This window comes from Equus przewalskii, chromosome 28, assembly GCF_037783145.1.
Source record: "Equus przewalskii isolate Varuska chromosome 28, EquPr2, whole genome shotgun sequence".
Lineage (NCBI taxonomy): Eukaryota > Metazoa > Chordata > Mammalia > Perissodactyla > Equidae > Equus > Equus przewalskii.
In genome coordinates this window covers 10,319,734-10,333,787 of record NC_091858.1, presented here as the reverse complement: position 1 = coordinate 10,333,787, position 14,054 = coordinate 10,319,734, and the positions used below count along the sequence as shown (strand labels likewise).

The 14,054-nt window shown below is 42.3% G+C and overlaps 1 protein-coding gene across 6 annotated transcripts in view; it reads right to left on the bottom strand.

The window, feature by feature from the left end:
* FUT10 (fucosyltransferase 10) overlaps nt 1-12,847 on the bottom strand; it is a 171,140-nt gene extending 158,293 nt beyond the window's left edge. For 3 of the 6 annotated variants that reach the window (XR_011534275.1, XM_070598499.1, XM_070598500.1), the window contains exons 1-2: nt 12,380-12,654; nt 4,384-4,735 (exon numbers count right to left, since the gene is read on the bottom strand). Coding sequence is in view for 5 of the 6 variants with exons in the window: in XM_070598499.1 (XP_070454600.1) it covers nt 4,384-4,464 (81 nt within the window). In the remaining variant the exon portion in view is untranslated. Of the gene's footprint in view, nt 1-4,383; nt 4,736-10,434 lie in introns of all 6 variants that reach the window. The other 3 variants (XM_008527524.2, XM_070598496.1, XM_070598497.1) reach the window with 3 other exon arrangements.
* Nucleotides 12,848-14,054: the final 1,207 nt, after the last annotated feature.

Below are 14,054 nucleotides of genomic sequence, written 5' to 3'. Positions count from 1 at the left end.
TGTTTCATTGCCTTTTGCACATCTCCCATTCATCTTGATGATTTAGCCCCTTAGTTTTCTATTACTGCTGTGACAAATTACCACAAACTTAGCAATTTAAAACAACATACATTTACTGTTGTACAGTTCTGGAGGCCATAAATCTGAAATGGGTCTCAATGGGCTAAAACATCAACATCGAGGTGTTGGCAGGGCTACATTCCTCTCTGGAAATTTTCGGAGAGAATCCGTTTTCTTGCTTTTCTATCTTTTAGAGCCACCCACAATTCTTGGCTCCTGGTCCCCTTCCTCCAGCTTTAAAGGCAGCAACATTGCATCTCTCTGACCCTCCTGTTGTCACATTGCTCTCTGACCAAAATATCTACGAACAACGATGCTTAATACTACTAAACACATAACAGATTCATCTTTCCTCCATTTCAGATAACCAGAAGTGGTTTCGTCTCCGTGAAATCTGTGCAAGTCAGGGTTATAATCTGGCTATTACTAGAGATTACACTCTAGGGGAAATGAGTTATAAAGTACCAGTTCATTTCTTTTTATTACAATTAAAGAAGTGGTAACACGGGTCTTATATTTCTAATAATATCCACTACAGCATCAAGATGGTGAAGTAGACCATGAGTACTGGCTCCCTCCCAAGTAAAACCACATTTTTTATTTATTTCAGGATAGTCTGGGTCACTGGACAGCCAGGCCATCAGTGACAATAATCTGGAGGGCAGGGTGGGCAGAGAGGAAACAGACAGGCAGTTGTTCTCCAAAAGTGCTGCCTTTTCATCAAACTTTAAGGTTTGGTATTGACACGGCATTATAAAAATATGTTAGAGAAAGCAGCACAAAAGTAGGGGCTGGTCTGTTTCAAATATAACTGAAACATTACTAGTCAGACTATGCAACAAACAAAGCAGTTAAAAGAAAGCACATTTTTCTGTATTAACTCCTCTACCAGTCGACAGAGGACACGACCCGTGAGGCCCTCAGGCCCCATTCTCAACAGTCAAGGATGGTGCCTTCTTTATATGCTTGGTACCCCTGGTGTCAGAAAAGGGCTACTACCCACTGATGGAGTACAGAGTCTGTAACTCCCTGGGGAGGGTCTGTAATTTTCACTGGATTATTTGAGGGATCCAAGGCCAAAAAAATATTAACTACCACTGAGTGGAAGCCAAGTAGTATTCCAAAAAGAGTAAAGAGTTATTTCGCTTTAAAAAATCATGTATCAACTGTGACACCAAATTCAGCATTAGAACAGTAAAACAACCACCAAAAACTGAAGAATAACCTAACCCTTGCCAATGGCTTTCTCAGCATTTTTATGATAACATAATAATGTGGCTGTTCCCCAATAGCTTGATGGAATGGAGTTGACTTGTAGCCACAAACTCTCTATCTTTTCACCCAACCTTTCCTTGCAAATGTACAACCAACAACTTTAAAGAAAGGCTTTTGGAAAGCCATGGATGTAACTTCAAAGACAGATTTTGCTCCACATTTCTGATTAATGTCTATTACGTGAGGTCTAAGTTCATTTCAAATAACAGGGATTGCTTTAAGGAGAGATTTTTCTGCCAAAAAGCTTTTTAAAAAATATTTAGCCTCAGATAGCACTACCAGATGGTGGGAAATATGGGGGATAGAGTAACACACTAAACAAAACCATGAGGACAGAATCACCCAAATCCAAAGTCTGGGAAACTCAAAAGGACAAATGACCCAGTTTCTGCAACAAGCCCATGACATGGAATAAAAGGTGGGGCAGGAGAAACTTACAGCAAGAAAAACTAAAAAATCCACAAAACTTAAGACACAGGAACTAATTGCAACATGTGAGATTTGTTTACTCTAGATTCAAAACAACCAATTATAAAAGACTTTTTGAGATAATGAAGAAAAATTTAACATGGCCTGGGATATAGATGGCACTGAGTAATTTTGTTAATTTTGTTGAGTGTGACAATAGTTAAATGTTTACATTAAATTCTTACGGGGCCGGCTCCATGGCCAAGTGGTTAAGTTCGCGTGCTCCGCTGCGGTGGCCCAGGGTTCGGATCCTGGGCGCGGACATGGCACCGCTAGTCAGGCCACGTTGACGCGGCGTCCCACATCCCACAACTAGAAGGACATGCAACTAAGATATACAATTGTGTACATGGGGGGTTTGGGGAGATAAAGCAGGAAAAAAAAAAGATTGGCAACAGTTGTTAGCCCAGGTGCCAATCCTTAAAAAAAAAAAAACAAAAAAAAAATTTAAAAGTCCCCATCTGTTAGAGAATCATACGAAAGTAAATCCAGGTGAAATTATATGATGTCTGGGATTCATTTTAAAATACTACAGATTTATTCATGAATTATTTGTGCAACTAAAAAGTAAGCAAAATTCAAAAATAAATGAAGATATGTATACACTAAAAGAATTTACAGATAGTATATACAAAATACAGCTAAATATGGAAAAGGATGCCTCAAATGAATGATTTCCTCCAGTGGGTCAACATAACATTTTCATGTTTATTTATTAATTATGTTATAAGATCTGCTATGGGCTGAAGTGGTTCCCCCCAAAAATTCATATGTGAAGCCCTAACCCCCCCATACCTGAATATGGGACTGCATTTGGAGATAGGGTCTTTAAGAAGGTAATTAAGTTAAAATGAGATCATTATGGTAGGCCCTAGTCCAATATGACTGGTATCCTTATTAGAAGCGGACAGTAGGGCACAGACAAGTACAGAAGGAAGACCATGTGAAGACACAGGGGAAGATGGCCATCCAGAAGGACAAGGAGAAAGGCCTCAGAAGAAACGACCCTGCTGACATCTTGATCTCAGACTTCCAGCCTCCAGAACTGTGAGAGAATAAATTTCTCCGCCTAGCCTACAAACCTGTAAAAACGGGGATGGTCCTAAACGCATAGGCATTACATTTTTTCATTCATAACGTTTTTTTAAAAAATAGCATTGCCGCAATTCTGAACACTGAAGCATTCAACGCATCAGTGAGGACTGGGAAATAGCCCAAACCATCCTATTGATGGGAAACTGAAACCAAGATCCAGATGAAGGTTTAGTTCCAGCAATTACACCATCTCTCATAATCTGGAAGCTTAAAAATGTCACACATATCAAAAACATAGCAATTTATTCTGACATCAAAAGGAAAGCTCTTAGCTTAGACACAGGCGTTCCTCATAACTGGAAAAAGTGCCAAAGTACATGCATAGTGAGATCACAGCTCTCTCATAACTTCCATAGAAAGAAGCAGAGAACTCCAGCCCTTCCTTCACAAGCAGATCGTGGACCTTCAAGATAGACCAGAAGGGAGTTAAGTGATTCCTCCAACCAGAGGGCAGCAGAAGGCAGTAGAAGTACAGGGCCAGACTGGCTGCCAAAGTGCTTTTGTAAATTTTATCTCATTCCATCTCAATCAAGGGGAAGGAAGATACTCTAGAAGGAGAAAGCCCAGAGACCACCTTCCTCTCCACCAGCCCCACACCTGAACTACTCACATCCACAAAGACTCTTCGAAAGTCCTGTGGCTTTTGAAATGGATAGCTGGTAGTTGAATGGGTGCTAAACATATCTGAACTCATATCTATACTTTTACTATCATTGTGAAATTTTTATTTTAATTTGAAATCAGCAAATGAAATTCAGAATAACCAGCTACAGTCATGCATCGCTTAACGATGGGGATACATTCTGACAAATGCTTCGTTAGACGATTCTTTTGCTGTTCAAACGTCATAGAGTGGACTTACACAAACCTACGTGGTATAATCCACTATACATCTAGGTTATATGGTACTAATTTTATGGGACTACCATCATATATGCAGTCCGTCATTGACCGAAACATCGTCATTCGATGCATGACTATAAACGAAATAAATGGGAGGGCTAAAGAAATGTTTTAGTTCATTCACCCCAACACAGTCCTTGGTCTAGTCACATGTGTCAAGAATGACAAATTTATTAGTGCAGATGTTTGTGTTCTGCAGAACAGACTATCTCGTTCCTAGAATAGTCATTGCAAAAATGCCATCGTTCAGAAGTGATCATGACAGGGGACTGACTTCGAGGAAACCATTCAATTTAGACCCAATAAGACAGACTGAGCTTTAGTTCCCATTCCTTTAAATCCAGGACCCTACAAGAGTCACAAATGATCCTCTATCTCATTGATTTTGTTTCTACCTGACACACCCACTCACTAAACCTCAGTCTCATCTGTTAATAAAAAAGTACTTTCCCTGCCTTAGACAGAAAACCTCTAATCCTGAGAGATTAAGCAAAAAGTAAAGCACTTGGAGACAACAGGGTGGGGGCAAGGGTGGGGGCAAAGGCCCAAGAATCAACACTACACAACCCAAATTCTTGGTACCTGGAGTGTGACAAGCAGAAAGACAGTAGCTGTGATGCACAGGCAAGAGGCCAAAAGCTTCCTCCTCTGAATCCGCGCCATGCTGCCCTGCCCTGGGTGACTGACACAGGGCTGGTCTGGTTACCAGGTGTTCTTGAGTCGGCCCATAGCCCCGGACAACTTCATGTGGAGGAACCATCTGGGTGCCAATTTCCTCCACTGCCATTCCTGCTGAGACCTGGTCTCCATGAAGGACTGAGCTCCGAGGTTCTGAGTGGGCTGGGCTTGGCATCGAGAGGGCACAGCATGCAGTCTTCTTAAGCTATCATCAGAGCAGCTGGAAATTCTTCAAACCAGAAGGCATCAAAAAATTCTGTAACAAATGAATAATCTTTTAGCCACAGTGCAGAACATTTAATAAATGTAGTCTTATTTGTACAGTGACAGATGGAAACTAGACTTTTGGTTGTGAACATGATGTAGCATATACAGAATTTGAAATATAATGATGTACAACTGAAATTTATATGTTATAAACCAATGTTACCTCAATAAAAATAAATAAATAAATGTGGTCCTGCAGGGTTATCATGCAGAAAACCAAAATTTTAAAAGTAAAAGGAGGAGCTGGCCCCATGGCCAAGTGGTTAAATTTGCACACTCTGCTCCGGCAGCCTGGGGTTCCCCGCTTCGGATCCTGGGCATTGACCCACACACTGCTCATCCAGCCATATGCTGTGGAGGCATCCCACATAGAAGAACTAGAAGGACCTACAACTAAGATATATAGCTATGCACTGGGGTTCTGGGGAGAAAAAAATAAAAAGAGGAAAATTGACAACAGATGTTAGCTCAGGGCCAATCTTCCTCAGCAAAAAAAGCATATCTTAAAAACAAACAAAAACTAAAACAAACCTCTGACCATATGAACCCTATCATATAGTCCTAATACCTCACTCACAGATGAGGAAACCAAAACCGGAGAGGTGATGTGACTTGCTCAAGGTCATAGAGCCTCTTAGAAGAGAGTGACAGATCTACAATCAGTCTAAAATTCTCTTTCCACTTAATTTTCTCTGCCATCAGAGATTAAATTCCACAAGTCACTTATATATAGTAACTTCCTTCTGTCCAAGTTTGAAAGGAGTAGAGAAGTGGAGTAGAAATTACCAGGACTGTCCACCCACTCCTGTAAAAATTAGGGAAAAAATAAATAAAAGGTTCAGACTTTGATCAAAAATGGATAATGACCAACTGGCCCCAACTCTTCTCAAGGAAAACAGCTTCAGCCAGAACACAAGGAATTCTGATTACCAATTTATTCGTTTAGTCTTTTATGGCAAGTGTAATAAAGCAGTGAGTTGTCTGGGCATAAGATTCTTTGGAAGTTTTGAAATAAGATCTTCGTCTACCTGTAATGGATGATCTTTTCAAAAAGTTTTAAAAATGAACTAAATAGTCCCATAGAATGTCTTTTATTCCCAGGGTTCTATGAAGTCAAAGGTCTTGGGCAAATGACACTACAGAGGTCAGAACCAAGCAAGGATCAACATCCCAGAGAGAGGGCAGTGTTGTCTCACAGTACTCCAAGGATCTGACTTTAGTCAGAGCTACATCTCTCTAGGATATAGAACTAAAGATACAATCAGAAATATAAAAAACAGATGCAGAATTCTAGCTAAAAACCTAGGTCTTAAAGCTATGCTTCCCTCTTACGGATCTACCTTGATTTACTTGTAAGTCCAGGATATTTTTTTCCCTCAGCAACAAAATGACTCTTGGTCTCAGAAATCACCAAAAGTGCATTTTTCTTCTTTCGTTCATGAATTCCCACATTCCACACTGATTAACAGTACCAGCTTTATGGGCCAGCCCCAGTGGCCTAGTAGTTAAGTTTGGCATACTCTGCTTCGGCGGCCCAGGTTCAGTTCCTGGGCGCAGACCTACACCACTTGTCTGTCAGTGGCCATGCTGTGGCAGTGGCTCACTGACAAAAAAGAGGAACATTAGCAACAGATGTTAGCTGAGGGCAAATCTTCCTTAGCAACAAAAAGAGTACCTGCTCTAGAGTCTGTCAAGATTCAAATCTCAACTCCCCAGCCAGTTTAACCTAGCTGCTCCATAATTGAATTTCCAAAATACGGATAATAATGGTACCTAATCAGAGACTTATTGTGAGAATTATATAAGATTGGTAAAACATTTATTTCGGAGTCCAGCACATAAATGTCCAATAACTATTTGCTATCTTATTTTTAAATATTGTTATAATTTTTATTATAACTTTAAGTGGAAAACAAAGTTGACTTCACATAAAGTATGTTGCTGCCCAATCAATTGGAATTTCAAAAGGAGAAATACTTCGCCAAAGAAAAGATCACTAGTATTTGTTGAGCGACTTATTATGAGCAAGGCCCTTCACGACTCAGCACGCATGAGCTCATTCATCTTCCCAACAATTCCGTGCAATAGTAGTTACCATCTCATCTCAAAGGGAGAGCAAACTGAATTTGAACAAAGTAAAGTAACTTGTCCAAGACTATAACATTGATAAGTACTACAACCAGAAACTAGTCAGACTCTGAAGTTCATGCATTCTTTTAAGATTTTTAACACTAAGACCAAAAAAATTCCCATTTGGGGGATAATACTAATACTCACAGATTATCTGCCTGATTCAGACAAAACCTGTGCAGAATAGCTGTCGGCTGGTATAGCAAAGAAAAAAGTAACACAAATCTACAAGAACTTGAAAGGCACCTTTCCTTCTACTCAGTAAATGCTAGTTGCTATTAATCACATAAACGTGGAGCTGGCACTTTAGGTTCCAATCCTGGCTCTGTCATTTATATAAATCTGGACAAGTTACTAAATCTTTCTAAGCCTCAGTTTCTTGAAAGTAAGCAATAAATGTTAAGTATCATTATTTCTTTCCCTTGTGTAACAGAAAGATTATCCAATTGTCATTTTATATGCAAAAGCAATTCATTATAACTATAATTAACATAACCCAGATTAGGTAATGAAATAACATTACCATTTTAAATGGGTATAAAACTAGATCATTTTCAAAAGATTTTTAGATACATCACTCCACTCAATCTTATCGATAGCCACTTCGTAAAGCAGGCAAGGTAGGTATTATTACTATTCTCAGTTCCCACAAATAAGGAAACTAAGCCTCGGTGAATTTAAGTGATTTGCCAGAGATCACATTTCTTCAAAGGTTGAAGTGCATCTGAAAATCAGGTCAGCTGCCTCCGAGATCAGTGGAAAGGAAAGAGACGGGGAAAATAGTGATAGTTAAGAATACAAGAGTCAGGACTAAAGGAAAGCAAAAAATGGAGCGAGAAGGTAAGGCCATAGTTCGGGATATCTTTACAGCTACCACACGGCTCAAGCTGTCCGAGGGCCTTTTAAGTCTTCACACGGCTGTACGAACTGTGACCGAAGAACTTAAGGTTACAAATTCCCTTCCATCCAAAAAATCTCAATTCAGCTTATATTCCCAAAGCCAGAAGTAACGTGGGGTCTCAGGGATCGCGCTGTGGTTAAACACCCACCACTAAAGAATAGAGCCAGCTGGTGTAGATGGTGTTATGATTTATAACATGAAGCAACCAATCAGGCCTCCAGGCACGTCACTCTAATATGTGGTATTAATTACCCGGGAGCTTGTCATCAAGTCAGCACTCTCCCAACTGGTGAGACAGACGGGCCTGCAGAGAGCACTGTGAAGGCCAGCAAGCTCCAATGTGATGGGCCTCCAAGAGGAAAGCTCCCTTCTGTTTCATCACTGCCCTCAGGGTGAATCCCAGAGTCCTCCAAGAGGGCGCCCAGAACCCTCCTTGCCGGGACGGAGCAATGTGCGTGTGTTCAGACAACCATGGCAGATAATATCAGAAATGGACTCTCACTAACCCACCCTCTGGACCCTGGAGCTGACTTCTGCCCTGCCTAGGGCGGGCCATCTGCTGCCCAGAGAGGGGTCTGGAGCTGGGCATGACAACCTCACACTCCCACAACTGCTATTCCATCAAAACCAGGAACATTTTCACGCTAAAATAAGTTCAAATTTCTCCACTTTATTTTGAATTAAAACAGACGGAAGAGAAACTGAGTATCTTAGAGCCAACTAGCCTGAGGATGCCAGCTTCAAACATCAGCCACGCAGCGCCAACCCAAGGCGTAGGTTAAGGGTCTCCGAAATGGGACTGAGATGACTTCTGCCCTGCACCTCTGAGTGTTAAGATGAGAAACCAATGCTAGGCGCCACAGAGAGCTTTCTAGCCCTGAGGGTTTGTGAGTCTCTACCTTTTCCTCCCTCTCCCCTCTGGCAGGGGAAAGAGGTGAGGCAGAAAGCAGGGAGCCCTGGGAAGACTCCTTTGATCAGTCTCTCCTCCAGTAACTGGTGAGTCAATTGGGCTAATAAGCGACTATCTTAACTGAGCTTAAGGTTACACATACCAGGGAGAGTCTTTAGAAGGAATGTATCTAATTACCATACTTAAATTATTCCTATTAAAGTGTAATTTCTCAAATAGGTTTGACTCTCCCAAGAAACGTTTTCATTTTATAATGTATAAATCCTCAGAGCATCCCTTAAATGGCGGCTGTCCTGGGAAAAACGTGATGTGATTGGCTGATGGGAAGGTGTCAGGGCCTTTTGGACAACTCTCCAGGCACTTTTCCACTAACACCCTTCAACCCTACTTATCCTCATCAACACTCCTTATTCATTCCTACTTGGCTTCTCCAAAAGCCCCAGAACTGCTCTTCTTACCAGTCTGACCCCTTACACTCTCCACTCAGCTGTAGAGCTGTTTCTGCAATATGGATTGGATATCCTTCCTCTGATTAAACTCCATCAATGGTTTCCCAAAGATTTCAAGATAAAGATCAAACTCGTTAGCTTAGAAAACAAGACTCCCTGGACCCCACCCTACTTCTCCAACTTCCACCACCGGTACCCTTTATTCCTGCTCTTCCCAGAATGTAGCTTCCTCTTCTGTGCTCTGGTCCCTACCTACCACATCCATACCTCTTTCACTATCCCAGCCATTCTCCTAGACTTTCAAGGCTACCTGCTTTGGGAAGCCTTACTCCTCTGCAATGCCAAGTCGGGAGATCTACGTCCACATCATTGTGCTTGTTCCTATCACAGCAGTGAAGAGAAGGCAGGAGGCTGGGGAATTTTAGGAAACCTTCTAAAGCTGCTTTATTAGGTGCATATAAAGTAACTGTGGAACACTAAAAAGTTGACCTATTTTGTTAATTTACAGAAGCCTTCCTTAGTACTGCCACTCGCCCTGGGGCACCTGACGAATGTGGCACAATGGTTCCAGTTTCCACTTTTACCCAATGTTCTTTATTAATATTTATTTGTGTTAAAGTGTTCCTCATTCTTTTTTAATGGACTTCATATTTTGCTGAGCATTTATTTTTATGTAAAGAGTGCTTTGGCGTGGATTTTTATCCGGAGAGGTCATCCTCTTGGACACATTTCAGGTGAGACAAATAGAGAATAATGAGAGAGACAGGGATACTGGCAGCCATGTGAATCAAGATGGGTGATTAATGAGGGGACAGAAGTTGTAGCCTGAGCTCCCTCACATTTCTGTTGCAGAACTGAAGGTGACGCCATTCTTCAATTCTAGACACATACTGAAGCACTCAAATTATACAATCTCACTTGGTGGGTCTACTTAACGTAGAAACTAAATAAAAACATACCCAGATTAAAAAAAAATAATGAGATAAAACCCCAAATAGAAGCATTCAAAAGGAACAGGTTTTTTAAGTGGAAGTGAGGACACGAGACTGAAGATTCTGTATCATACTACGAACTGAGCCAGCTCCTCAAGAGCAGGACTCTTTCTCATCTTTTTCCTTTCAAGGTTGTCTTAGTAACCGATCTCTCCCCATGAAGGGCCTACTGGTTACTCTGCAACAATGTTCCTACCTGGCAGAAGATCTGAATTAAAGATTGTCATCTGCTTTGATCATTTATGTAATCATGAATAAGGAACTGGTTCAATAACACTGACAAAATGTGGCTAATACTTCACACACCTAAAGATCAAGAGCCGGACCAGACTATCTTCTGAGTTTTCATCCCAGAATTAAGCTCTTCAATCCCATGAATAGTGTCCAGGAGCAAAAACTCTCCAAAGAAGAAAGTTTAATCAAGAGACAGGAATTGAGACAATTTGAATCGTCATGAACAAGAAATATTTCTATATAACAAGTTTAGGATTATCTTATCTTCATTTTCCTTTTTAGTAATTCAGCATTAACTTTTGAAAACTCAAATTTTATTCTCAAAGAAATAAATATCTGAAAAACATTGCAAATAAAATTAACAAGTTTTTTTAATGTTTAAAAACCCATATTCACGAACACCATAACAAATGTTTACTGTAGGATACCGGTAATTGAGTTAGATGTTGCAGTTCTTGCTGAAATCAACTCTTTACATTCCAAATTTAGAAAGCATTTAAATATGGGTTGGCAACAGCTGCATACCGAGCAATACTTACACAAATACGAATAACATTATTGTTTGTCCAAACTATGTTCTTTTTTTATTTCCTAAACTTAACCCTAGTTTGAATTTGTTTTCAGAAATGCACTGTTTGTAAAACTATTAATTTTAAAATTGAAGAATAAAAGATGAGCCATAATAACAGTAACAGTTGAGACTGTGTATTTGATCCACTGTTACACACTGCCATCTAGCTGGAAGCCAGCAAACGAAGAGTTACCACAGCAATTTCAAACATGGAGCAGACTTTAATGATCCCCTGATGCTAGGACATTGCCTCTGGCGCCCAGGCAGGAGGAGAAAGTTCTAAAATTGAGGCTAGGATGCTGTCTAGATGGGTGTCTCTGCCACCTTACTGTACAAATACCTGGGCTGCTTATTCAGTGCAGATGGCCAGGACTGACCCGAAAGCTGGCGGTCTGAGAGACCACGGTGGACCAGGGAGAAACAATGCCCTCACTGTAGTGTGACATCATTAACAAGCCCAAGATTGGTCACGAGCCCCTGGGTGTCTCATCTTGAGAGATCGAAGAATATAAAAGAGGAATGAGGCCCTGGAGACCAACTTGCCATATTCAAAACTGCACCCAGCCAGAGTGCATGCATTCCACAAACGTAATTAACAATCCAAGTCACGACACGCATAACACTACCCAACTATTTCAAGGAAATGTGGCAGTGAGTAGGGGGCACGTGTCGGAGCTGTGATGTTAAGAAAAAGTCATTTTGCGCGGCATTTGCTATATAGTAAAGAATCATTAAAAGATCCCCATAAAATGTCTTATAATCGCACCGATGTTATTTCTATATCATACAAACTGACTTCTATTCTGAGGGCAGTAATCGGGTACAAAAATACCCAGGAAATGGCTTGCGTATTGATAACCAAACCCTGCTGTTCTGGGCATTTTCTCCATTAAATACACAACGTTCTCAACAGCTGAAAAGTCAGACTCGCTGCTACTTCAGCACAGGATTCTAGCAACAAGTGATTCGAAGTGAAGGCACAGAGAAAGAAGGAAGGACTTCACAGTACGCAAAGGCAGAGCTTGGTTCTGAATTGGGGGGCGGGGAAGTCCGTGGCAGAGGCGAGGTCCGTGGGAACCTCCGGCCCCTGGCGGCGGCGGGACCCCGCGCGCCTCCCCCGGGCTCCGGCGAAGTTCCTGCGGTCACCTGCTCCCACCTGTGCTTTTTCAGCAGCCAGACAGGTTGACATCTCAGGCAGTGTCACTGGAAAGTGCTGCCCAAGGTTTCCCAAAACAGACTCGGATTGTTTCGGAGCACACAACTCCGTCTTTCTCTTACACACACTCCCTTCTGGGCACAAAGAGGAGGTTTCCTTCGGCTCTGAGTCCGGCGGGCAGCGTCCCGGCCTCCACGGTCACCGGAAAAGTCTCTCTGTCTCTCAGCACCAAGATCCTGCCCCCACCAAGCTGTCACTCAAGCCAGAAAAGACCCAGCGCGCGCACTCACCTCGCCCGGGTGGAGGAGGCTGCTGCGCCCGCCGCCGCCGCGCCGGTTTTCACTTTCAGTTTGCGGCCCCCCTGAGCTGCGGCGAAGACTCGGCGAGGAGATTTGGGACAGGCGGGATCACACTCAGCGCGTCCAGGCCGAGGCATCCTGGATCCAGGTTTTCAGTGGTGCCCCATTTAAAAGCAAGCGGGACCCGGGTTCCAGGGAACACGGGCCGCCCCTCGCTGGCGAGCCTGGGGCGCCCAGCCCTTTTTGAAAGTTCCTGGGAGGCTCCTGAGCAAGTCACAGGACACTTTCTGCTTGCCTTAGTGGCAGTCCCTAGTCACTTAGAGATACGTTCTGAGAAATGCATCATCAGGCAAATTCGTCGCGCAAACGTCTGGAGTGTACTTAAACCTAGACGGTACAGCCTTCTCTACACACCTAGGCTCTGTGGTACTAATCCTGTGGGACCATGGTCATATATCCGGTTTGTCCTTGACCAAAGTGTCCTTATGCCATACATGTACTAAGACTCGAGCACGTTCAAAGTCACCTATTCAGGAAAATTGAGAACACTTTAAGCACAGCAGAGGCCTCTGTACCTTTAATTGGGTACCAGTGTTTGGTAGACTGGGCAGGATGATCATTTACTTTTATTTTACTGACGGAAAACGAACTGACTTCAAGCTACTGAGTTCCAAATTCAGATAACCCAGTTAAAATTATTTTGCCCTGGTCTAGGCAGGAGGTGATAAACCTAGGGAGGGACTTCAAGACCATGGGAGGGCCGGGCCCGAGAGTGATTGCTGCCTTAGGCCTGCTCACTTAAGTCCTGCCCAGAGAGCTCCCTGGCCAAGCCCCTCTATTAACCTCTCTGGAAAACGGGTTGATAATAATGGCATCTACTTCTAGAAAACATCAAACACGAATGAAAAGATTGACAAATTGGGTATCATTAAAAGTAAGAAATTCTGTTCATCAAAAGACTCGGTTAAGGGGCCAGCTCCGTGGCCGAGTGGTTAAGTTCGGGCACTCCGCTGCAGCGGCCCAGGGTTCGGATCCTGGGCGCGGACATGGCACCGCTCGTCAGGCTACGTTGAGGCGGCGTCCCACATCCCACAACTAGAAGGATCTGCAACTAGGATATACAACTGTGTACAGGGCGGGGGGTTGGGGAGATAAAGCAGGAAAAAAAAAAAAAAAAAAAAAAGATTGGCATCAGTTGTTAGCCCAGGTGCCAATCTTTAAAAAAAAAAAAAATGACGCGATTGAGAATGAAAAACAATCCACAGAGTAGAAGATATTTGCAATAGATTTATCTAATAAAGTATTCGTACCCAGAATGTAGCAAGAACTACGATGCAGATGCAATAAGAAACAATCCAATAAAAAGAAGGAGGGAAGGGACCATACACTCCTACAGCACTTCACCAAGCGGAATCCAAATAGCCAATAAGCATGTGAAAAAACGCTTAGCTTCTTTAGTCATCAGGGAAATGCAAATTAACAAGACAGTGATATACTACTGCAGACCCACCGAAATGGCTACAGAGTTTAGACTGACAGTACAAAGCAAAGGCAAAGCTGTGGAGCATGTGGAAGTTTATGCACTGTTGGTGGGGGTGTAATTTTTACAGGCACTTTGGAAAACTGTCCATCAGTATCTATCAGAGCTAAATATATGCATATTTTA